A 27,569-nucleotide genomic window follows, 5' to 3' on the forward strand; every position below is an offset into this window, starting at 1 on the left:
TGTAGTATGGGTCTCCAAAAATGCATTATCAGAAATGGAAAATTCGAAACCTGTTTATTTCTGACAGAACTCTACTTTTTATCATCATGTATGCACTGCAGCCCCCCCCTCCCTCTCATCCATACACCTGTGGTCCTCAAAAGGTGATGCGGAAAAGAATGAAGGCTTTGCCTCATCCATTCTGGACTGTAATAAAAAAGCAAATGTATATGTATATGATTATAGACTATGCTGAATATTAAAAGAGAATTGAGACATTAGATATTTTTGAGAATTTTATTGTAGAATGAGCATTATAAAAATGTTCCATTTATTTTTGTTTCAAAAGCCTGCTGTTGAGATCCATCCTGAAGCAACGAAAGAAACATTTAGTCCAAGAACAAGTAAAATTTGCGCTTAACATAATCCATCAAATATTGTAACAATTCTTAAGAGTACCATATGAATGCAAATTTTATGTTAAAAACATTCATATATACCAGTAATGTATATTTATTTAAAATTGCTTTAATTGTTAATATTTATTTACTAAGGATTTTATTTACTTATAGTACTAATGTCAGGATTACCAGTAAAAGAAAGAAGACATATATATTCTTTCAAAGAATAAATGCAAGATTTGTTACAAGAATACAAATCAGGTTTGATAGGCAAAAATAAACACAAAATTGTTACACTATTTCAGACATGCTATTTCATAGTTATTTATCATCACAGATTCAGCATAAGTTATGTTTTTCTTAAAGGGTCTTCAAATTGAAATGCTTTTGTATTTGCAGCTAATAGCTTAAAACTTAATACCATTGTATATAAAGTTTTCATAGCATAGGTAAGTTTCACATTTAAACATAATTCTCCCTCAAGTACTTTATAATATTTTTTTAATGTACTATGTGGAGATTTGCTGTTAAAAAGATTTACATGCACGTATAGTTCTTAAAACTCTTTTTGTAATTTTTAATACCCATTTGAAAAGGATTTGTCATACTACCACTAAAAGATATCAATCCCAGCAATGCGTGTTCTTTTGGTAAATAAATGAAAGATCAATCAAAAGAATAAAATATGTTAATAAGCAAAAATACAAAGTTATTATTCTTGTACATTTCATATAACATTTCAAAGATATCATCAGAATAGTTTCCAAATTAATAATCTATATAGTTAATTCAATTTATTGTTAAAATAGAATCACATTTGATGATATATTGCAGTTAATAGCACAGGAGGCAATTCCATTATATGTAAAGCTTTTCATAGCCCATTTTCCAGTTGGATGGATTTCAGATGAAGATTTCCAATGCGATCACATGCCATTTATAGTTGAGATTTCTCCTTTCCAGAGAAGGAAGTTTGTGTATAAGTATGAATTTGATCCTAGAAGCAACATAATTAAAAATAACTTTTTAATATACAATTCATAACTAATTTTAGTTGTACTCATGCTTCTTTAACTACATTTTAGAGAAATGAATGATGAAATACTAACATATTCCTGCTCGTTGGTACTTTCTTTACTAACTACCTGTACTATCACACAGCCATAGGGATTCTGACAGCTACTGATTTTTATAGATACTTTTAATTCCATTGAAATAGAACTTCTTTCAACCTACTTAATTCAATTTGGAATCCGTATATTGTACAGATAGTCCTTGATTTATGCCTGGTTGCTTAGCAATCGTTCAAAGTTACGATGGAGTAAAAAAAAGTTACTTATAACTCTTTCTTGAAGTTACAACTGCTACACCATCCATATCGTCATGAGATCGCATTTCGGGGCTTGGCAACCAGACTGGCTGCAATGTCACATCTCATGTGAATATGTTTTGCATTTTTTTTACCATTTTCTGGTAAAAACTGACAAAAAATGCCCATTGAATAAGCTGAATTCGGACTTATGACTATGCAATTCATTAAACAACCCGTGACTCACTTAATAACCATCATAAAAAGCCATAAAATCAAATCCTGTCATGTGGTGACTCAACATATGATCACAATGATTATTGACCAAATTTCTGAGCTCAATTGTGGTCATAAGTAGAAGACTGCTTGTAGTAACATATTTGTTGTTTGTTTTCAACTTTGTTCTTCAAGATCCTCTCACTCCTCCTTTGAGCCAGCCATTTATGCCATCTATGCCTTACTCCATTTTCAATTGCTTAATCTCTACTTACTTTCAACAGTAATCTGAATGGATAATGTTTTCTTACCTTTCTTTTCCCTTTAGCATTGTGTTTATCCAGATGGGCTTGAATGCATGCACCATAATCAGGATGAACATCCATAAAGTTTTTCACCTGGATTGAAAAAGGAAGTTTAGGTCATTTGTCTCTTTTTCTAATACCTGTTCTTATAAGGACAAGTCAATTGCTTTTGGCACAGAGATCTGAAATTTCAGCACGTCTGGACTGTACTTATTTCAACTACTGGTAATAGCAGAAGTACCATTTTTCAATTTATCACATATAACTGGTCAACTAATCAGGCTATAACTGACAAAAACGCTAAATATAATTTTTACAAGAAAACATTTACCTTTCCATGTTACATTTAACCAAGTACATGCTAAACATAATTACATCTCACTTTAAAAGGCTATATCATTAAGGGTTTACTTTTCTACCCAAAGTGAGACATATTCAACATCGAACTTGGTCTGGACTGCAAACTGAACACTTATAGTTTCAGTAGTTTTCAAACATAAAATATTGAAAAGGCTCCAACAAAATAATTGTAAAAATAATTATTCAGAAAGAAACTTAATTAGGCACCTTAAGAAAAACCTTAGGATTGCAATCCAAAGCAATTACTACTAAACTAATTTATTTCAACTAAAAAAGTGGAAGTTCACTGATCAAGGATCTTTACACAGTTTGATATCACCAAGCATAAGCTCACTACCACAAATCTTTCTAAGAAAAGAAACTCGCAAATCAGAGTCAATCTCTCTGTGCTATACATCGTTTGACCAAAATATCACATAAGGAGTAGAAGAAACAGCATGCTGAATTGCATAGAAATCAATATGAATTTTTCAGCAACATGTTTTTCAAGTATTTTCTTTAAACTGTCAGCAGCTGTGGAGTTTTGTACCCTCCAGAATAGTGGTCTCCAACCTGTGGGCCACGGCACACTACTGGACCATGGCCTCTTAGCCACCAGGACACATGAGTGGCATACCCCCTCACTCACGATAGCATTGCCGTGAGCGTTGTGCAGACGTGAATGTCGCCACGAGCATTATGTGGGTGCCACTCACGTGCGCACTCGCAACCAGGTTCACACATGCTCATGCACACATAAAGGCACCTGCCCCTCCCTCCCTCCGGGCCTCCAACTAAGAAAGGTTGGGGAACTCTGCTCCAGAACACATACCCATTATAGTAAAAGAAACATTTAAAACAGAACAAATGTAGCAACCATCTATGTTTTAAAAAATTGCAGAGAATGCACACATACATAATCCATACCACTAACATTAAAAGAGATTTGCAGATGTATATTTATATATAAATAAGTTATGTGTAATACATTTAAATACATGTATATATTCTGACTGATAACACATTCAAATACATATGAACACATACATTTATATTTATTCATATTTATGGTATTTATAGATATTTTTACAAAGAGAAGGCATATGATAAGGAACAATACGGAAGCTTGTTACTTCCTGAATGTGATAAATTGTTAGAACTTTGTGTCAGAGAAAAATATCATAGATTAATTTCGTTATTTTGAACCACTCATATAATACTTCTATTCTGAGCCATTTCATACATCTGTGAGTAAGAACCTGAAACTACAGTAGAAAGCCTATGTTTCAGCTAATGAATTTCATGGTATTTTCATCTCTTTCAAAGCATTGTGACTGGAATAACATATAATAGCCTGAAGACAAAGATGACTTTGACTGGAGGGCGGAGATCTTAACTACTGAATATATTACAGAAAAGTTATTTGTAAGAACCACCAAATATATTCTTTAAAAATCCTGTGGCAGGCAGAAGGCAGAATTCTTACATATTGGAGATACAATTTTGGGTAAAAATTTGATCCAACAATTAGAATATTCGCTATTTACTCATTTATCAATCACATTTGTATAGCTGTCCATCTCACATAACATCTCTAGGAGACCAGTACAAAAAGTACAAATATATGGAAAAAAATGTACAATCTTTTTTTGTAATGGTTTTACAACCATTAAATTAAAAAGATGAAAAGAGCATGCATTCCAATGAAATATTATATAATCATATAAAAGGCACTCACTCTATCATGGCATGCCTAGGCCATTTGACAAAATCATGTTTTAAGGGCTCCTCAGAAGTCCAGTAGGCTTGGGACCAACTTTACTTTGGGAGGGATGATATCCCATAGGGCAAGGGCCATTAATCCCACTTTAAAATTACTCTGGACTATCTAATTCTGTTCCAGGTTTATCTTTTGTGGCAAGATGGAGCACAGCTCTAACTAAATCACATGACAGAGGTTTTCTGCTAGGTCTTCCATTGTATAATTGATATTTTTCATATAATTTTATCATCATATTGTAAAGAAGTACTTTTCATTCTTAATTTATGTGGCTTTAACCAGATATATATTTTTATACAATATACCGTATTTTTTAGAGTATAAGACACACTTCCCCCGCCCCCTCTGAATGTAGCCCACCAGCCCCCACCCTTTGGCCTCTGCCTCCCAGCAATCTACCTCCTTGTAGCAAGCAACAAACAGCAAAACAGCCCATTTCAGCTTCAGCACAGCCTGATAAGCACAAGCAGTTGATTGTCGGATGGGCCTCCCGACCCTCAGCTGTTTCAGGATGCAGGGATTGCCATTGCCTATTGCCATGCGGGCCTCCGCTGCTTGCTGCAAGCAGGCAAATTACTGGGAGGCAGATTTTTTTTTTCTTGTGCTGAAAATGAAAATGAAACTAAAGCAGGCTGTTTGCTGCAACAAGGCAAACTGGGAGGCAGGGGCAGAGTTATTGTGAGTGTTTTCTGGTCTTTGTTTCTTCTTTGTGTCCTTTTGTTGTAAAATTTCTGTCTAGAATCAACAATTAGCTGGAATTTAAAAAGCATTTCACTAACTTAATTAAAATGTTATTGGAAGGAAAATAAAGAGGGGGGGAAGCTTTACGTCTAACAGATTGCATGCTGAATAACTTACTGATTCTGATTACAATACCAATCTATGCAAAGAAAAAAAATTAAAACAGTTCCAAACTGGTAAAATTTCATATTATTTCCCATATCCATGCACTAACGTATATCTTGTTTTCCTCCCCAAAAAAAGGTAGGTGCGTCTTATAGTCAGGAGCGTCTTACACTCCGAAAAATACGGTATATCATACAACTGAGGATAATTATAGAGTTTTATCATTTAATGATATCACAGCAAACAGATCTTAATTAAAGCCTATGCTGTATATTAACTTATATGGTAGGGTTGTAGAGCAATTCAGATTCAAAAGCCAGCATATGATTTGGAGGGCATGCTGCACAAAACACCTTGAAACTAAAAGTCTTTATCCAGATTTGTATGATAGCAGATATGTGAGACCAAGAAAAGACACAGCTGCTTTATAACAGATGATATATATGTACCTCTGCATGCTCCAAAGCCAATGTTGCCCCTCAAACCAGAATCTCTGTACAGCTTGACATGTATTATGTTATTACTTACAGCTTTCTTCTGGATGAAAATCTGGGCATCCTTAAGATGGTTAGCAAGGTTCTCGCAAAGCCTCTTACGCTCTTCCTCATTCAGTACTTTGACAAAGAAATCTCGTACCTTTCAATAAATAGTAAAAGCAAACATTACCGATATACCTTCTGCCTGTAATAGAAATTTTCTATAATTCCAATTTCATCAACAGTATCAACCTCAATTATTACATAAATCAGAATAAACTGATAGCTATTTATGATTATCATGGAATTCTCTCTGAAATTTAGAATGTGAAAAGTTCTTTGTAGGATTGTTCTTTCATGTCATGTTCATGTGATTGTGATTTGTGATATAGTTTGCTGGTTTCTGGTGAAAACATCCATTTGAAAAAACCCCGAGTTCATTTAACAACTATAGATTCATTTAATGACCATTGATTTGCTTAATGACTGCCACAAAAATGTTATAAAATCAGATCCACTGATGAGAGTGCTTTAACTTCCAACAATAATCCCACTTCCAATTGTGTTCAAGGACTACCTCTAAATTTTTTTTTATAAAAGGGAGGGGGATATTGAAAGATCAGCAGTATAGAGGATTGGTACCTTATAGTAATTTTGACTAAACCAGGAAAATAATGGACTGACTCCACGAGGCTGAATGATCTCACTTTTACACCTGGCTCCACTTGTGGAGAAAATCAAGTAACAAAAATTGAGAGCAAACGGGAAACCAAAGCTTAATTAATTTAGGATAGAATTATATCAAGCAAGTGCTCTCAAACTTTTGTTTTAAATTAGGTACTTGGAAGACAAACAAAAAGAATGCTGATGATAAATTTACCTTGCTTAAAAAGAGAGAAAAATAATTTACAGAGACAATTCATTTCTAAAATAACAGCATTTCTAATTTATTTACTTGAGAGACGTTATCCTCAACTGAACTATTAAAGCGTTGTACATCGCCTGCAGTAGCTGAACGGCTCTCCTTCAAGGCGGGTTGATCCTCAGGGCCAGTAAAGCTGTTTGGGTAATAGTTTGGAGCACCACCTGGGGGGAAAAATTACAATAGATTAGGGGACAGATAGAAGCAGCAAAGAATGCAAGAGTATCAGCTCTGAAAGTGCATCACTATGTCTCATAGCCAAAAATTTGTTTTAGCAAGCTAATGGCATTTCTACAATGCCTGAATTTCTTCATACTAAGTCTATTCCTAGCTGGTTCCAATTCCCAAAACAAACAACTGTTTAGGGCCTGTTATTATCTTGACAATGTTAAAGAAAAAAGCTTGAAGGTGAAATTACTGTGTGAGGTTGGCTCCTAGGCATATTGAATGAGCCTTCACACAACATCCAGATCTAAACATTTTTACACATCGATATAATAAGAATAAGAGAGAAATTAAAATAAAAATGAATAGTTGATTAAATTGTAGTGTCAATGTAAATGAAGAAAAAGCACCTGCAAGGTTAGTTTAAATTGCCTCCACAGCCTAGCTCCCAAATGTTATTCAGATTTACCCTGGTTATCAGATATGCACATAAACCCATCTCTCTGGTAGTGGGCCACTCTAGCTCGATATGGACAATTTACAGGAATTTGCAGGTAATTCGGTCCCAGGCGGTGTCTGTGGGTGTCTGGGTATGAGAAAAGACGACCCTAGAAAAATATATTACAGGGATAAAAGTGAGGTAGCAGACAGCTTTTTCCTAGGTTTTATTCAGACTGCTTTTCAATACTTTCTGCCTGCCTATGTCATCATTGCTTTTTTTTTTTTTGAGAGAGAAAGAGAGAGAGAGAGAGAGAGAGAGAGAGAGAGAGAGAGAGAGAGAGAGAGAGGGAGGGAGGGAGGGAGAGGGAGGGAGAGAGAGAGAGAGAGAGAGAGAGAGAGACTATTGCTTATCCTACCCTACGTGAGGGGGAAAAGTCTTGATTTCAGAGGACCCAGGAACATGGCCCAGAAGCAAACCTGTAAAATCAGATCAAAGGCATCTCTTCAATATAGCAGAAAGAGGCAACCCAATTACAAGGATGTTTTTGATGCTTTCATCAATGCCCCTCCCACTCTTTTTTAAAGTACTTTATAACCTGACAAGCCCAGAAACCCTGAAACTGAAGCAATGAAACAGTCATCTCTGCTCACTTAAGTCCAGCTTTCACAGGACATTTTTAACAGTTTCACATACTAATTATATACATACATACATTGAAACAATGTAATTAAACCAAATAAATCTTACGGGCCCTGTCAGCGCAGTGGTTAGAATGCAGTATTGCAAACTAATTGCCCACAGCCTGAAGTTTAATCCTGACAGGCTCAAGCCTTTCATCCTTCCAAAGACAGTAAAAGGAGGACCCAGACTGTTGGGGGCAATAGGTTGACTCTGTAAACCACTCAGCGTGTATTGTAAAGCACGATGGCGCAGAATAGAAGTGCTATTGCTAGTGCTATCTACACTTTTCATTAATTAAATATATCTAGAATGAGAGTCTTATCCTGACCAAACAACTTCCTTGTGTCAACCTCTGCCAGAGTTTAAGAGTAAATAATGAATGGTGTTCTTTTTACCAATTGTCTTAATATTCAGAGATGGGAACAAAAAAACCCCACACACCAAAAATTGAAAAGCATGGGACAAAGAAAAAAATTCTAATACCAAACAGATTGAGGTTAACTTGTTTTTATTATTGCAAAAGTTATCTGAGTGAGAGACTGAGTTGCCTAGTCTCACAATTAAATGAATAGGAAAAAAATCTATTCTGATTACCTGTAACATTTTATCAGGGCTAGGTTCAATTCCTGGAGGCATGTTGCTTGGGTCAAAGGCCAATTGTTCCACTTCAGCAAAATAATTGACAGGATTTCGGTTTAAGACAATTTTTCCCACAGGAATGAGAGGATAATCTTTGTGAGGCCAAACCTGGAAAATATAACAGGGATATTTTATTTTACTACATTCAGCTTGGACTTGCAAGGTATACTGTATGCTGGAGAAAAGGTCACAAAAATATACTCACCTTTGTTACATCAAAAGGATTAAATGGAAACTTCTCAGCTTGTTCAAATGTCATAACTTGAATATAGAAAGTCCAAGAGGGGAAGTTTCCATTAGCAATTGCATTGTAAAGATCACGCAAGCCATAATCCGGATCTTCAGAAGCCAGCCTTTCTGCATCTTTGACACAAATGTTTTTAATTCCTTGATCAGTCTAAAATATTGAAAAGCAATCAGAATGTTAATTAGTAACTTGTTATCTATAATTATTAATGTAGAAATAATCTTATTCTTAACCCTAAGATAATAATCTGCATTAAAATAGAGCAGTTTAAAAATCTACTATGAGAGAATGTTTATAAAGCTGCTATACAAGAAACAAATCTAGATCCAAAGATATATCGTAAAATTGCATGTAGAAAAGACATGGGTGGAAGGAGTAAAATTTTCCATATACAAAGCCTGTTGCTAAAAATAATATTGTTATTATTTAGAAATGGGAACCGATATGAGTGCAAGTGGCTTTGCCTAGCAATTAAAAGCATAGCCAAAGATACATGGAATCATTAGGCACAGTCAGGGACAGACTTTTGATGGCTCAACACTGTGCAGGAAATGGTAACAATAGACCATAATTACCTTTGCATGAAATTTGCAGTATACTGCATTGCCGTAAGCATTGACTAGCTTAAACGTATGTGACCCATAGCCATTCATGTGACGGTGCCCATCTGGAATGCCACGATCGCTGAACAGGAATGATACCTACATGAGCCAAAACAACATACATAGACATCTTTAATGAGAACACAGAGACTATTGAACAACTGTCTCTTTCCGCAGAAAGGTATATTCCAGATATATTTTATACTTCATGCATATTCCCACCGAGCACTACCCAATATCTAGAATGTCATATGGCAGTTTCATGGCATTCATTCAAGAAACAAGAATAATTATGCTCTTTGTGGAGAATGCCTTTCTTCCTTTCAGCATACTCAGAGGAAAAACGGTGTCTGTGTCGGTTAGCAACATATTAAGGGAAGAATCATATACTCTGTTAAGTAAAAGTAAAACAATGTAGGCTGGTGACCCCCAGGGGGAGAGCCTTCTCTGTGGGGGCACCTACCCTCTGGAATCAGCTGCCCCCAGAGATAAGGAGAAACCAAGACCACAGTGCCTTCCGCTGTGCCCTTAAAACTCACTTTTTCCAGCAAGCCGGGCTGGCTTAGGAAGAAATTTTTTTAAAATTTTTAAATGTTTAATTGGTTTGTGGTTTTTTTAAATTTTGGGCCAAATTTATATAGATTTTAATTGTTTTTAATATTTGTGTTTCATGTTTTTAATTCTGGCTGTGCACCGCCCTGAGTCTTCAGGGAGAAGGGCGGTATATAAATTGAAAATAAATAAATAAATAAAAAATAAAAAGTTACATAAAGAAGGCAGTGTGGGATAGTGATTAAGTCACCAGGCTACAAATCAGGAGACCTGCCTTAGACACAAAGCCAACTGGATGACCTTGGGCCAGTCAATCTCTCTCAGCCCTAGGAAGGAGGCAATGGCAAATGACTTCTAAAGAAAACCCTTCTTAAGAATATATATATGTTCTTACTCTTGAGGAATATTCTATGGCAATTTTTTATAGAAATCAATTGAAGATAAACTTCTTCAGTGAAGATATTTATGAAATAATAATCATTCAAAAACAAGATCACAGTATATTTAATAGTGTCTGTTACTCTATTTCTTAGAACAAACCATTGTTTTAATTTCTGTAATTACTATCTTAAACACTTATGGTTTTATGGTGATGATTTTATTTGAGGAATTTATATTGCATTTGTATTTATACTGTTCCTTTGGTAAATTGTTGTAGGAAAAAGAGCAGTACAATAAATAAGTAATACATCTACAACTGAAACACAATTTCTTTGAACGTCTCTGAACTGTGTACAACAAAGAGTTAAACTTAAAACTCAGGAATTAATCAAAGAAAAGTGTTACTAATATCTCCCCAATTTTATTTTCCAGCTCAGAAATAAATGAATTGGAATTGGCTGTGTGAAGCTTAGTATTTCATATACGAGCTTATGTTGCTGAGCATTGATAACAAATTCTCATAATTAAACATTCTTTCAGTATAGCACTAGCCACATAATGGCAACACAGACTTTGCAAATCTTTCCATGGGGAAATTTTGTAGTTTCTTTTACATTTAAACAAACTTTGAAAACAATCTAATTTTTTGAATTATTTTGAATTTCAAAATAAGTCTTAAGATGGTCCAGCATGATTTTTAAAAAAAATCTTTTTAGCTGCTCTTTTGTATGTTATGACATTTTTATTGCTTTCGTTTTTTGCAAATACAAAGTATCAACAGATAAATAAAAATACGTGTTCTGCCCATTTAATTTAGGGCTTTTATACATGTACGGACATTTCTAGTTCCCTGTTTTATTGGCAAAGACAAACAAATGAATTTCAAGAAATCCTAGGCATTTCCCTATTTTATTTCCTTTCCTTCATGTTTGCAAGAGTGGAACAAGAAAGGGCTAAGAGCAGCTTTGACTATTTTGGCTTTTATATAAAAAATATCTTTAAAATATCTAAGAAAATAAAGATGCCATAGAAACTCAACCCAATTTTCTTGACAACTTTTTCTATAATAAGATATGTAATTTTATGTAGCAGCCTAACAATCAAGTTTTTAATTTATATATTTGACCTTTGCCATTTCCTCTGAACTAAAGATGAAGGACACAGGGTCTAAAAGAAACAGACTAAAAGTAATTAAAAGGAGGTAAAAACTTACCTGATGCAAAGATTCAGGGCGAAGACTCCAGAAGTCCCATACCATGTCTGCATCTTTCAGATGTGTCTGTGGATTCCTCTTTTGACTATGGATAAAAGATGGAAACTAACAAGAGTACAAAAAGAAAGGATTAAAATGTTATACATTTGCATTAGAGTTAAATCTACTGCAGATTTCCTGCACGGGTTATGAGCTTGCTTTAAAAATATGCATTTATGAATCATAAAACATTCTGTCTGAATTTATTGTGCCAACTACTAAATTATCAGGATGAAAATAAAATGAACAAAACCCACTGAATTTTTATGTACAATCATTAAGACTGTAATGAAGAAGACTGGCACATTGCTTCTGCTTCCTTCCTTCTACTTTCAGTTACTCATTTTAGTAGGAAAACTCTTGTGAATGTATCATTGAAAATGAACATCAAAATTCAGATGCTTGGCAACTGACTCATATTTATGTTGACTGCAGTGTCCCCTGGTCATATTTGCAACCTTCTGACAAGCAAGGTCAATGGGGAAGCCAGTTTCACTTAACAACCGTGTTACTAACTTAATTATAGCAGTGATTCACTTAACAACTATGACAAGAAAAATGGGCAAAACTCACTTAACAACTGTTTCACTTAGCAACATAAATTTTGAGCTCAATTGTGGTTGTAGATCGAGGTCTACCTGTATTACCATACATTTTCCCCCATTTTAACTTGCATATTCAAGATAGGCAAATTAGAACTTCTGCATCCCTTTTTCTTGCAACATGTGGAACTTCCTATCACCATTATTCCTACAAATCTATGAAACAGTTTTATCCCATTTTGAGACAGAAAACACCCAAACCTTATAGGTTTCATTCTAAAATAAAGATTTCTTTCCCAGCTCAAACTGGGAATCCTAGTTTAGTCTCACCAATGACCACAACACAGTCCTTTTTATAAGATTTCTTGACTGATGGATTTATGCCCACTGCAATAAAAAACTGTAGGCGTTTACAATATGCCATCAAACAGCTATAGGTGTCCAGAAGGACCTATAATGGCAGATTCCAAAACAATGGCCACATTTAATATGCTCCAAGGCCTTTGACAGAAACCTGATTAAGAGCACATATGTTCCAATTTACCAGAATTGCATCTCTAATGAAGAAGATGGGAGTGTTGTTCCCTACAAGATCCCAATTTCCATCTTCACCGTAGAATTTCATTGCAAAGCCTCGGGGATCACGCACTGTGTCAGCTGAGCCTGCTTCTCCAGCTAAATAAAAAATAAAAAAATAAAAATAAAAATTCTCTATGATTAAATCCTATGCACCTAGTCTAATGCTTTGACCAACTTTGTCTATGTATTTACTTACTGTGGAATCTATAATCCGTACGTTGACATTTAAAAGATAAATACAGAAACAGAATTGCACAGCAGTAATTTAAATTTCAGGGGGATAGCAAGAGGTTTGGATGAGATGACTTAGAGAAATGGAAAACGTACTTGAAGATTATCTTTTAAATTTAAATAATGCGCTGAATTATTTCTTGTACCAATTGTGGTCATTAGTCAAGGACTACCCATACATCACTACTCTTTTTCAAATGCATGCAGCAATAAATATGCCTGTTTCTGCTATTCATAAAACCTGTTCAAGAATACACAGCTATTAATCCTAATATTCTACTAAAAATTAAGAAAATATAAGGAATCAACATTTCATATTAAAGGTATTACTTATTAAATGACTTACTGCCCAGTGTCAATTAAAAACAGCACATAAAAATCCATTGAAATAGATTAAAATATTGAATTGATATATAAATAAGCACATATATTCAATAAAAGCTTTTTATGTATAAATAAATAAGATACACTGAAAATCTGCAAGATCCTTACCAACAGTTGAAAATCGAATAGCCATTGGAGTTCTTTTGCCTATGTGCTCAAATACCTTTGCTTTGCAGAATTTGGTGATATCATGAGTCACTTCAAAATAGCCAAATGCTCCTGAAAAATTAAAAGAGGTTAGTTTATTACAATTTTAAAAAGATTGTTCCAAAGTTCACAGATTTGCAAAGAATATTAGTTATGGTAGATGAAGCAGAAGATAATGTTTTCATTATTATCAGCAGCTTATAAGTACACATTTTATGCTTTTTTTTTTTTGAAATGCTGATGGTTACTATAAATATACTAGCTCCTTTTAATGGAAATTGATTCAACAAAGGATTTTCCTAACAAAAAGGAAGGCATCAACTTTGAACAGCGAATGGACAACATATAAATTGAATCAAACGAACAATTTTCATTAATTTTTCTTTCTGATATATAGACAGACAGACAAGACAAGATAAGACAAGACAGACAGACAGACAAACATTTATTGTAATTTTTTACTGGCACACATTAAAAATGAAATTCTATTGCCTGCTCTCAAAAGTGTACACATACATAACACACACACACATATATCTACACCCATTCACATCCATCCATCCATCCATCCATCCATCCATCCATCCATCCATCCATCCATCCATCCATCACTGTCCAACTTGAATACATAACGGAAAGAGGAAGCTTGAGAGTTTAGAAGGTTGATACTATATGGAAAGAAACTGCAACTGAATCTGGATGTTCTGCTTCAGATATCAACAGGTCGTGAAAAGGATGTGTAGTGTCCCAGACAATACTGCAGACCCTGGTCAAGAATCGCTTATATGCTATGTCCTGGATAGACGGAAGCGAACTGCCAATAATATTTCTCAGAGAAAGATTATTGGCAGTTCACTTCCGTCTCTGCACTGCCTTCCTGCACTGTCTCTACCAGTCTCTGCACTGCCTTCCTGTCCGAAGCAGTAATGCTTCCAAACCAGACTGTAATGCAATATGACAGTATGCTCTCAATCATCCCTCTACAGAAAGTGGTAAGGACAGGGGAAGGAAGATGAACTTCTCTCATGTGACACAGAAAATACAGGCGCTGCTGTGCCCACTTCACCAGTGTCTCACTGTGGAATGACCAAGCCAGCCTACTTGTTAGCTGCACACCCAGAAACTTGATGCTGTTAATCACCTTCACAGGTGAATCATTAATACTCAAGAGGTGTGTGACTGTGCCTGCCTTTTCTGAAATTGTCAACAATCTTTTTAGTTTTTCCAACATTTAAAATAAGGCTGTTTTTATTCTCCATATCCAATATGGACTGTTGATCATATAGCAGTTTAACATTACAACTCTGCTTTCTTGTCCCTATTCTTAAAAAGTCATTCAATCCGGATGGCTCATTCTTTACCAAAACCCCGACCTTTGAGAGCTAAAAATAGCTGCAGCCAAGCAAGGCTCACACTTATATCACGCATACCAATTATTTGACTCTGAGCCATTACACACAAATGGACTTTCCAGATTGAGTAATGGTGTTTTCTGAATATTTCTACATGTAGCTTATCATTCTTTATTAGATTTGTATAAAGAAAAGGTGCATTAAATGTAAGAAAAAAAAGCTAAATTAAACATTAAAACATGATAGTGAAACTATGGCTACATCAATAAGAAGCTCTGAATCGTAAAAGTGTTTCTGGAGTAATAAATGAAAAGTAATTTTTCTCTAGAGAATACTTATTTCTGGATGTTCATTTAAAAATTTTGCGAAAAAATGTTATGAGTCAATTAAAAGTTGACAAGTAAATTATATTTATAAGTGCTTGGTAAGTATAACACAATTAAGCAAAGATTCAGTAGAGTATACAACAAAGTGAAAAAAGTTATAAAAAAGAACTCTTTCTCAAATCTTAAAAGAATGTTAATCTGATTCTAATATTTCCTGGTTACTTTAAAACCATTTTAAAGCTTCAGTTTTTAAAGAAAAAAGTGTTATTTACTTGTATCATTTAGCTAAATAAATTCAGCAAAGGTAAATAAAAACAAGACAAAACATAACAACTTCAAATGTCCCACAAGTGGATAGATTACAGATAATTCAAGTTCCTAATGAAGAAAATCAGTAGCAGAAATCTATACTGCTATAAGGACTATCATTGGCTACCCCTCAGAATATTGTATCAGCATCACAGAATAAAAATAGATTCCTGAATAGAATGATACAAGATGCAGTTTCAGTGTTGTCAATCACAAAAACGTACCTACATTCTATAAGGCAGGGATCCCCAACTCCCGGGCCACAGCCTGTTTGAAATAGGGTCATGTGAGTGATGGGCAAGCATGCACGCGCAAATCTCCACTTGCATGAGCGGTAGTCTCTTATACTCATGTGCAAAACTCCACTTGCTCGAGTTGGGGCGCTGGAGTGGAGGGCGTTTGTGCTCGTGCACAAAGAGAGCTTCATGCATGAGTACTCTCCACTCACGCGTGAGCTCAAGCACCCTCCAGTCACGCAAGTGGAGCTTTGTGCACAAGCACAAGTGCCTGCTCTCACAAAAGTGGAGCTTCATGTGTAAGAACAAGTGCCCTCTGCTCAAGTGCAAAGCTCCATTCATGCAAGTAGAGGGCATGCGCACCCACTGTTCACACCAATGGAGCTTTGCGCACGTACATATGTCTACCACTCACATGTCACCCCGCACCATGCCAAGGTGGAAAGGTTGGGAACCGCTGCTGTAAGGGACACTGTAACATTACCCCATTAACAAGGCTAAAAAGAAAGACACTGCAAATTCAAAAACTAACCAGCTCCTTTGGCATGGACAACTCTCTCAGGAATCCTTTCTCGGTCAAAGTGTGCCATCTCATCAGTGAAAACCACATCCTGAACCAGGAGTGGGCCTCTTGGACCAACGGTCAGGACATTCAGCTTGTCTCCTATTGGGATTCCAGCTCCTGTAGTTAAGGAATCGGCTTCCTAGGTTCAAAACAAAAATCAAGTTATAACAACAAAAGCATCCACAACTTTTTAATGGTAACTTGAAAGCAATCCGAGATTAATTTGACAGACATCTGATGAAATTTGCTTCCTAAAGCTACAGGAAAATGTTTATCTTAGACTTTATTATTTCATAATCTGAATAAAGAGATTAGCTATGCACTCAATAAAATTCCAAATAACACCACACCAAAAGAAGAAAAGTGCAACATTTAAAAACATTCTCCCAGTTACATATATTTCCAGATTGAAATATTAAAAAGTAAGGCAAATTATTATTAGGGCTAGTTCTGTAAGGGAGACGAGACCAAATTTATTTATATGTTTAATTAATGTATAGGCCATCTGTCTTATATACATGATTCTTGGTCGCTCACAATTAAAACAGAAGAAAAAACAATATAAAACAACCAGAATTTTAAAAAATAGCAGCCGAAAACATTCATACAATGGCTCACACAAACCATTTAGCAGACTCACACAAGCTGTGTCAGGGTCCAGGCTCAATAGCAAAGCCAGGATTTGTGCTTTGCAAATGGCCAGAAGAGTTTGGACAAATGTAATTCCAAGAGGAGATGATGCTCTCAAAGACCGGTACAACAGCAAAAAGAGCCTATTATTTAAATGAAGCTAGGTGGACCACTTTGGCCACCTAATGAGAAGGAAGGACTCACTGAAGAAGAGCTAATGCTGGGAAAGATTGAGGGCAAAAGAAGAAGGGGATGACAGAGAAAGAGGCGGCTGGATGAAGTCACTGAAGCAGTCGGTGTGAGCTTAAATGGACTCCAGAGGATGGTAGAGGACAGGAAGGCTTGGAGGAACGTTGTCCATGAGGTCGCGATGAGTCGGACACAACTTTGCAACTAACAACAACAAAAAATGCGGACACCAAAGAGGTGGGGTTTTTTCCTTGATAGATGTTTCTCTGAGTCAGCAAATGAATATAACCACAATTCTTAGAATGACAACTCTTTTCAAAGATGTATTATAATAAAGGACTTCAGTTCAAGGATATTAGATTTCCATGTCACAAGATTTAGGAAACTACATTTCCTACATTTGTAAGTGCTTCACTTAAGAAAGTTGAAAGGACTTGGCAGTAAGGCAATGACAGAGGGTTGCATCTTGTTGTCACCTCTGCAATGTCAAGTACTTTCTTGAGTAACTTTTCCTGCTTTGGAGGAAATGTATTGCACATGTCTATCCTCATTTCAAAAGAAATGTTGCACTCAAAAGACCTCTGAATAGCTAGAGCACAATTGATAGAGCAGCACGACTTGAGACATGCATGCAAAAAAAAAAAAAAAATCAGTAGGATGGGAGTTGAATTTTCCTTACCTTTTCACATGCTTTGAAAAGAAGTCTTCGCTATTTTTAAAGAGGTTTGTGAAACATTCAAACGGCTGAAAGTTTATTTATAGAACTAGAGATGGATTAACGTTGTCACTTCTCTTATATGCAGCAACATGACAAATTAAGGTATGTCAAGTGATAGGTATACAGAGAATCACTATGGGTTGCATGGATTAATGCACTATATATATATCCAGTTGCATGTTTCAGGATGTTTCATCACCAGTTCTCAGAAAATAAATATTCCCACACAAACTCTTGACAAATCTCATGACTCTGCTATACTGGTAAATAAGCCATTAAATTACCTTTTTAGGTTGTCTCATATATTATGTTTTTGAATGTGCCCTCGGCATTTTACTCAAGTAAAGACACGATTTCAACCTAGGCTTCACTCTTGCTTTAAAAAACATCATTGGAGAATTGCAAATGGGAATTCTGCACTTTGTTTCATATATTTGAAGATTCACACATCCTTCATAATTCATGATTGACTAGGGTTGCATTTAGCAAGTGCCGATTTATCTAGGTATTCAAATCATCCAGTTGTTAAACAGGATAGTCCAATGCATCCCACTCAAAAATGAAGATAAGAAAGATAAGAAAGGGATTATGCACAATGAAATTCCGTAGGAATTGTTAACAAACTGGAACCTACTTTTTCACCTGAGTAAATTAATTAAAAAAATTATCCTATTTAGAAACAACATGGATAAAGCATTCTGGGTAATTTTAAAGAAGAAACTATAGTAATTTTTTTTTTTTAATGGAGAGTACAGAGAGAAAAAAGGTTGAAGTGATATTTTTCTTTAGAAACAACAATCTGAGGATTTGTTGGCGTTAATCCCTGCACAAAAAGATTGCTGGATTCCATTAACAAGTTACTCAATGTTACTATTTCAGTTGGAGATTTAAAAATTGTGAAAGGAATACATAGCAATGCAAAGATGATATTTGGACAAGTTTATGCTGTTCTTCTTTTGTTCCTTGTCCATTGACAAAAATCAATCAGAAGATCATTTACCAATTCATCCTGTAATCCCTTTCAAATGTTGAAGTTCAGGTAATATAGAGTGCACTGCGCTACTCAGTAACAAGTGTGAATTATTTTGAAGCATCTGCACTGCTTGATATTGTCTTTCTAGACCAGAGGTCTGCAACCTTAAACACTCGAAGAGCCATTTGGACCCATTTCCCACAGAAAAGGAAACACCGGGAGCCACAAAACCCTTCCCATGCCTGACTATTTCTTGAGCGGCCACACAACTAGCATACGTAGTTGAATTAAATGTTCTGTTTTCGTCTGAAACTTTTATTTTCTTGGATTTATCCATGGTTGGCCTAACGGGGGTTGAAAGGCTCAATAAATTTGTGCTGGCGGTGTCGCATATTGGCAGTTGTGTCACATATTTTGAGCGACAGGGAGCCACAGCAGAGGGGTGAAAGAGCCACATGCTGCTCCAGAGCCGCAGGTTGCTGACCCCTGTTCTAGACCTAATGCAGAGTGATGGATCTGACTACTAAAGCTCAATTGTTTCTATCCAATTGTCCTAATAATTCTTAGCACTGATAATTCTTTAACGAGACTCATGTGAGTAACACAGTTTTATCCTCCTTATATAATTAGGTTTTCTTTTTCTCTAAGGATTTTGAACTTTAGGAAGGAGAAAAGCAGTGCAAAACAATTTATTAATGTTGCCTTGTCTTGTATCATTAAATTCACGCTTTGCCTAGCTGTCGTGGAACGGTGTAATCTTTGTCTGGGACAGTTTTTCACAGCTTGTTCTTATTCTCATCATTTGTGCAGTTCAGGAACAAATGCCATGCACACAGTTTTTAAACATTTCTCAGGATCATTTGACTAAAATTTACTGTGTCCAACAATATGGGAAACTTGATCAGAATTTGGTCAGAATTTACTGAGAAATATTATGGTGTGATTATGTAAAAAAGTAGACTTTCTCAGATCTCTTGACTTCTTGTGTATTTTCCCAGATATCCAAGTTGACTGATCTGTAGTTTTCTGGAGTCACTTTTCGTCCTTTTTTATAATATTAGGATAACACTGGCTCTTTCTCCAAACTTCAGGCACTTCTACCCTCAAAGATTAGTCAGTGGCTCTGAGATGACAACCTGCAACTTTAGCAATTTACTATCTATTTATTAACCAAAACCCCTGAGCACACACTGCCAGGAGCACAGGGAGAAGTTCAATGTAAGCAGAATTCTCGTTACACATAACCATGTGAAAAAGCTGCAGAAATCTTGAAATCAGATTACACTGAAAGTCCCTCAAGATCTGTTTTGGCAGAAAAATGCTTCTCTGGGATTTAAAGTTGAGCAAACCATGGGGATATATCCATAATCTTTATGATAAGAACAACTCTTAAAAATAGTCTTATAATAAAAGTTTCTAACCAAGGTTGGTAGATATACTGCACTCAAGAGTTCTGAGTGCATAATAAATAATAAAGCAAGGAAAAGAAGTTTTTCCAATCTTTTCCTGCGTTATGAAAAGTAGTTCTCTAATATAATTTACTTCTATGAAACATTCAAAACATGGGAGCTTGATTATAGGACCAAGTGAGAAAATTCTCCAATACAGGTGGATGATATTTCTCATACTGTAGTGATGTGGCAAATTAAGGTGTGTCAAGCTAAATGTGCAAGAGAATCACTATGTATTAATGCATATTCTAGTTGCATGCTTCAGGGAAGTTTCATCACAAGACTTCATAAAACAAAAAATATTCCCACACTTCCAAAACTTTTGATAAATTGTCTTTTATTTAATGCTGTGCTACCTGGATAAGAAAGCCATTAATTCCAAGCCTTCAGGGCCATATTCAATATCAGAAATCTTTAAGAACTATTATTAAATTGTAATTTTTTTAATGCAAAAATTGGTAAAAATAACTATAGCATATAAATTGCTAGAGAGTAATCAAATTAACTAGTTTCAAATTTAATTGTTTAAAAATATTAATGTAGTAGTAATTTATGTGCTTATAAGAAAAAGACAGTACACTTATAGAATAAAACAACAAATCTAACCAAATCAGTTTTGTCCACACCCTATTTACTTTGTATTAATGCATTTGTGCAATGCACTTATCCAATTCTAGGTTTCAGAACGGACTGTACAAAACAGGAATATTCCCACACTGCTTTATAAATGTTTTATCTTTCATTTTTCTCCTGCAAGGATCTTGCAAGGATCCTGCAAGGAAAGTGAAACGTTCCTCCTTTCCAGTCACCGCTGCCCGTTGGCCGGATTCCCCAATGCAATTCTCAGAGCTGCGTTTCAGGCGGCGGCCAATTCCCCTGCAATGTGCAGCAGGGAACCAGGAACCATTTTGGATTTGGGGAGGAGATCGCAGTGCTGCCGCCTGAAAATGCTTTTTTTCCCATTGCACATTGCAGAGCCACGCGCCTTTGTCCTCCTTTTCAGCAGACTCACCTTCTCTTCCTCCTGGCCAGATCCACTACCTGAAACACGATGCACTATTTTTGCCTCTGCACACCCCATGTTTGGAATCGGGAAGGGGCTCACGGGTCTGCCGCCCGAAAATGCTTTCCTTTGGAATTGGCTCTGAGAATTGCATTGGGGAATCTGGCCAACGGGCAGCGGTGGCTGGAAAGGAAGGACGTTTCACTTTAGGGGCTCCCGTTTGGCTTGGCTTCTGGGCGCGGAGAGGCCTTAGGCGGCAGCTGTGGCTCTCACATTGCTGGGGAGTGAAGTCATTGTGACCATTGTCTGCCCTGAGCTGCCCACTGGGCGGCCAGAGGGGTGACCAGCTGAAAATCATGGGGCCGGCCTTGTTTACCAAAGTCACCAGGCAGATTCCCCCCCCCGACCGTCCCAAAGAAGTTTGTTTCTCAGGCTGTGCTCTGACCCTCCCCCAGAGCATGCAAGGGGTCTCTTTGGGGGAAAGCGAGTAGTCCCTGCAGATTGCAGAAGCACCCCGATAGGTTTTCTGAAAAAGAACTTCTCAGTAATCGATGCCCTCTTTCCCAGCTGAGTCTCTGAGGCAGCTCTCGCTTGCAGGAGGAGGAGGAGGGCGACATAAAGCAGCACCATCTTAAATCCTGGTAGGCAGAGGTGGAATTCTTTTTTTCTTGTTTTCCTCCCCCAAAATTAAGGTGCGTCTTATACTCCGGAGCATCTTATACTCCGAAAAATGACATATTAATAGAAGCCAGGGTCCCGAACTCATGGATGGAAGCATATATAATCCTTATACTAAAAGAAGAATCAGATTTGCAACAAATAAAGAATTATAGACCAATTTCATTATTAAATGCAGACTATAAAATATTTGCATCAATTATGGCGGAAAGATTGAAGAGGCTGTTAAATGAATTTATACATTCAGATTAGAATGGTTTCTTACCGAAAAGACAGATTAGAGATAATATACGAATCATATTGGATACATTGGAATATTATGAAGCACATTCAGAGAAACAAATGGCATTGTTATTTTTAGATGCACAGAAAGCGTTTGATAATGTAGTTGTATGGTCATAAATTGGCAATTTATGACCATACAACTACAAAAGATGGACTTTGGGGATAGGTTTATTAATATTGTTAAAACTATAAAGATTGATCGACAAAGGTAATTGTAAATGGTGAAATGACAGAAAAAGTGGACATTAGAAAAGGAACCAGACAAGGATGTCTGCTATCTCCGTTATTATTTATTTTTACTCTAGAAATCTTAAACTGAAAAATAAGAGAAGATAAAGGAATAAAAGGAATAAAAATTAAAAAAAGAATATAAATTACAAGCATTTGTGGATGATTTAGTAGTTATTATCGAAGAACAAACAGAAACGGGTCCAAAGTTAATTGAACAAATAGAGAATATGGAGAAGCAGCGGGACTGAAAATCAATAAAGATAAGACAAAAAATATAGTTTAAAAAATGAGAGAAAAACAAAAGCAGCAACTAATGGAGAAGTTAGATATTCAAGTAGTGAAGAAAGTGAAATATTTGGGCATCCAATTAACTTCAAGGTGTATTACAGTGAAGGAAGATAATTACTATAAACTGAGAAATCAAATTAAGATAGATTTGGAAAAATTTGCAATTATCATTAATGGGAAGAATAGCGTTAATTAAAATGAATATATTACCAAGAATTTTGTTTCTCTTTCAAATGATTCCGATAAAGTTGGAGAATTTTTTTTTGAAAATTTGAATAAAATGATGTGGAAATACGTATGGCAAGGAAAAAAAAAAGCAAGAATTAATTTTTTACTTTACTTTATTTGAATTTATATACCACCCTACTCCTGAAGGACTCAGGGCGGTGAACAGCCAAAAGATAAAACACACATAATACAAAATTTAAAAACAATGTAAAAGCACATTAAATAATTTGGCCCAAACAATTTAAAACACCCCTATTGTTTTAAAACAAATTTAAAATTAACAATTTTAAAGGAGGTTAGGCCAGGCCAATCTGTTGAAATAAAAAGGTCTTGAGGGCACGGCACACGGAAAGTGCGTAAGTCCGGGATCCTCCGTATCTCCGGGGGGAGCTCATTCCAGATGGCAGGTGTCCCCACAGAGAAGGCTCTCCCCCTGGGGGCCGCCAGTCAACACTGTTTGGCCGACGGCATCCTGAGGAGCCCCTCTCTATGGGAGCGTACTGGCCGGTGAGAGGCTACTAGTGGCAGAAGGCGGTCTCATAAGTACCCAGGTCCTAAGCCATGGAGCGCTCTAAAGGTGGTAACCAAGACCTTGAAGTGCACGCGGAAGACCACCGGGAGCCAATGCAGCTCGCGCAGGAGAGGTGTTACATGGGAACGCCACGTCGCTCTCATAACCACACGTGCGGCCGCATTCTGGACCAGTTGGAGCCTCTGGGTGCTCCTCAAGGGGAGCCCCATGTAGAGAGCATTACAGTAGTCCAGGCAGGAGGTGACGAGGGCATGAGTGACCGTGCGTAAGGAGTCCCGATCCAGAAAGGGACGCAACTGGTAAATCAGGCAGACCTGATAGAAAGTCCTCCCGGCCACAGCCGTCAAATTCTCTTCTAAAGACAGCCATGAATCCAGGAGGACACCCAAGTTGCAAGTCCTCTCTGTGGGGGCCAATGACTCGCCCCCAATAGTCAGTGATGGCACCAACTGACTATATCGGGGCGCCGGAAACCACAGCCACTCGGTCTTGGATGGGTTGAGCCTGAGTCTGTTTCTCCCCATCCAGATCCGCACAGCCTCCAGGCATCGGGACATCACTTCCAGGGCATCATTGGGGTGGTCCGGGGTGGAGATGTACAGCTGAATATCATCAGAATCTTAAACTGTTCCAAGATTTTAGAACTAGAGGAGAGTTCGGCTTACCAAACTAGGAACTCTACCATCAAGTGGCGATGTTAACTTGAGTGAAAGAATGGATTTTATTGAGAAATGTAAGATTATTGACTTTAGAAGAACATGATTTGCAATTAGGTTGGCACGCTTTTCTAAGGTATGGGAAAAACAGGATACATGGATATTTCCAGAGACATTGTGTAAGGAATGGTTTGTTAACAGTATGGGAGAGAGTGAAATAAAAACATTATGTGGAAATACCAATGTGGCTTTCAACAATAGAAGCGTTGACACATCCAAATATGAGTAACATGGAAAATATTGTGAGATATAAGGACATTTTAACATAGAAGGGAGAACTAAATCAGAAACAAGAATTAGAAAAACAAGAGATTGCAAATACAATCAAGATACAATAAAGACTTGAAACAGTATGGTTTTAAAATCAGAACTGGACAAAATAATGACTGGAACAATGGATGAAAAAATGATTAAGACATTTTATAATTACTTATTGCAAATTAGATTAGAAGACAAAGAAGTAAAAGAGACAATGATAACATGGGCAAAAAAAATTGGTTATACAATAGAATTAGAGAGATGGCAACAACTATGGGACAGGAATTATAAATTAACAACGGCAACTGCATATAAAGAAAACGTATATAAAATGTGTTATAGATGGCATATGTCACCAGAAAAGTTAGCAACAACGTTTAAGGATAAATCAGCTAAATGTTGGAAATGTTTGCACTTGCCGGGATCATATTATCATATTTGGTGGTCATGTACAGAAGTAAAAAATTATTGGATTAGAACACAGACATGGTTAGAGGAAATGATACACCAGCGTATAGAATTAAAACCAGAAATTTTTCTATTGGGTATTTTACCAGAGAGATATAGTAAAGAAGATACGTATTTCATTATACACATAACAATAGCAGCAAGAATTGTATTTGCACAAAATAGGAAGGTAGAAAAAAATCCCGTTAGAAGGTGAAGTATTAAAGATGATTTTGGATTGCGCAGAAATGAACAGAGATTAACATTAAGAGTAAAAGATAAAGAGGAATCGGTATATTTCAAGACATGGGGACGATTTTATGTATGGTTAGAAAAGAAATATGAATAAAAGATGACAGATTAATAAATTAGACAATATGATGGTAAATGAGAGAGAAGACAAAAAGAAATAGAAACTCAGATGACACTTGTGTAAATGGAAAAGGAGGAGGGGGGGGAAAGGAAAAAATATTACTACATAAATGTACAACCATGATTATATATAATTGGTAAAATAGAAAAGAATATGAAAAGGAAGTATATATTAATAGAAAATCGGGGCTGCTCGGATACTAATAAGGGAAATATTGGACAACAAAGGAGAGAGAATGGAGAGAGGAGTAGAGGATAAAATAGGAGGGGAGGAGAGAGAGAAACAGAAGAAAGGGAAAAGGAGAGGAAGAAAGGGAGGGGAAAAGAGTAGGAGAGAAGGTTAGAAAGGGGGAAAGAAGGGGGAAGGGTGAAAGGGCAAGGAGAAAAGAGGAAGGACAGGAGGAAAGAAGAAAGTAGAAAAGGATAGAAGACAGGGAAGGGAAAGAGAGAAGAAGGAGAAGAAAGATTGTTGTAAAATAAGGAAAGAATAAAGGGTAGAAGAGCAACCCCAAATATAATTAAAAAATCTTTTTCTTTAGAAAATATATGTATATGTGGGATTAATTACGGATAAGAGAATGTATATTTGCAATATATTTATAAGAAATAAAATAAAAAACTTTTTTAAAAAAAAAAAACCTTTGCTTATGGGAAGCCAGCAGGGAAGGCTGAAAATGGTGACATAACTGCCAGATGCTGCAACTATCATAAGTATAAGCTGGTTTCCACATGTCCAGTTCACAATCATGTCACTCCAGGACTTTGAGGATTAATCATAAGTAGCATTTGTACAACACCACTGAGTGGTTTTTAACTAAAGACTATATTTATATAGTCTTTTATATTTTATATAAAATATAAATAGACTATATTTATATTTGAAGATAAACTGGTAACACTGAATCTCTTTATCTCTTCTTTATCTCCTCTAATAGGCAGAACTATTCTCATACTCCCAGTTTACCAATGTTTTTTTCTGGGTATTTCAATATATTTCTACCTGATTAGAAAATTCTGGACAATTGGTCTATTCCAGGTTCCCACTTCATCACATTGGACTTACGAGACATGTCTTCTGTATTGGTCATGCCTGCCCTGTGAATTGTTTTAACCTTCTTCTGTAAGCCACTTACTCTAATGATTGAGGTGGCATACAATATCATTATCTTTCAGTATTTAATTAAGACTATAATTTAATAGTAAATGAGAAGAAGTAATTGATTTGTTTTAAAATATTTTATATCAAGTACAATATTTTTGATAATATTCATTTAATGTATTTCATTTTAGAATGTATTAATTTTTAAAAAATTAGTTTTAAAATAAACAAGATTGAAAATAATATCCAATTTCTATGCATCCTGATTAAGGCAACTTTGAAATTTGAATAAGAGACAGTAACTATTCAGCTACAACAGAGGAATAGATATGGCAGGCTATCTTCATCTGTATCAATCACCCTGTTGTAGCCCACAACTTACAACAGTTCATTTAGTGACCATTCAAAGTTAAAAAGCACTGAAAAATGTGACTTATGACTATTTTTCACAGTTAACCTTGTAAGTAGCATCCCCATGATCATGTAATCAATTTTCCAATGCTTGGCAACTGGTTCATACTTATGACCCTGTGTTCCAAGGTCATGTGATCACCTTCTGACAAGCAAAATCAATGGGGAAGCCAGATTTACTTAACAACCTGGTTACTAAATTATCAACTTCAGTGATTCACTTAACAAGAAAAGTAAAAAATGTCATAAAAAGGGGGCAAAACTTACTTAACAAATGTCTCACTTAACCACAGAAATTTTGGGCTTGAGGACTACCTGTACTCTAACTGCTAGGATTTTCCCTGATGTTTCAAAAGGATTTGTGGAAGATTTTCTGATAGCCAAGAGATGGAATTAATCCCTACAAATTGTTTATTCTCCTCTTCTATCATTTATCACAGAGGATCGATAAGTGGAAGCAAGCAGGTCAAAAGTGCTAGTCACATTAATGCATTTCACCTCGACATGTAAATTAATCTTCAAAATGAACTCATATTTAGTAAATTCTACATGCTGAAGCAATTACTGTACTTTACTAGATGGAAGCAACACTTGAAATAAATTTGAATCTTTCCTGAATTGAAACCTTTAATAATAATACTGTATGACTTCCTAGGCTGTATCTAATTATTTTTATCTGATTTAGGAGGATAACTTTGACAGACTGAACTATCCTCCCAAACTCCACTTTTTGCACATACTCCAAATCTGCTTTGCAGGTTGCAGGCAAACCTATCATACAAACTGAAGATCAATCATGTACTGCTATACACAGCCATCTTTCATATAGTTTAGTTAGAATTATAAAAAAATACT

General features: G+C 36.0%; 1 protein-coding gene across 2 annotated transcripts in view; it reads right to left on the bottom strand.

Annotated features, from left to right (window-relative positions):
- Positions 1–262: 262 nt before the first annotated feature.
- Positions 263–27,569, bottom strand: part of LOC117665455 (catalase-like) — a 56,030-nt gene continuing 28,723 nt past the window's right edge. For both annotated transcript variants that reach the window (XM_034417348.3, XM_034417346.3), the window contains exons 2-13: positions 16,173–16,344; positions 13,379–13,489; positions 12,621–12,751; positions 11,496–11,600; positions 9,323–9,448; positions 8,706–8,897; positions 8,456–8,608; positions 7,208–7,346; positions 6,607–6,737; positions 5,704–5,811; positions 2,217–2,303; positions 263–1,377 (exon numbers count right to left, since the gene is read on the bottom strand). In XM_034417348.3, the coding sequence (XP_034273239.1) occupies positions 1,318–1,377; positions 2,217–2,303; positions 5,704–5,811; positions 6,607–6,737; positions 7,208–7,346; positions 8,456–8,608; positions 8,706–8,897; positions 9,323–9,448; positions 11,496–11,600; positions 12,621–12,751; positions 13,379–13,489; positions 16,173–16,344 (1,515 nt within the window). In that variant the 3' untranslated portion in view covers positions 263–1,317. The remainder of the gene's footprint in view (positions 1,378–2,216; positions 2,304–5,703; positions 5,812–6,606; positions 6,738–7,207; positions 7,347–8,455; positions 8,609–8,705; positions 8,898–9,322; positions 9,449–11,495; positions 11,601–12,620; positions 12,752–13,378; positions 13,490–16,172; positions 16,345–27,569) is intronic.

Source organism: Pantherophis guttatus, chromosome 1 (genome assembly GCF_059756535.1).
Source record: "Pantherophis guttatus breed Tessera chromosome 1, ASM5975653v1, whole genome shotgun sequence".
NCBI lineage: Eukaryota > Metazoa > Chordata > Lepidosauria > Squamata > Colubridae > Pantherophis > Pantherophis guttatus.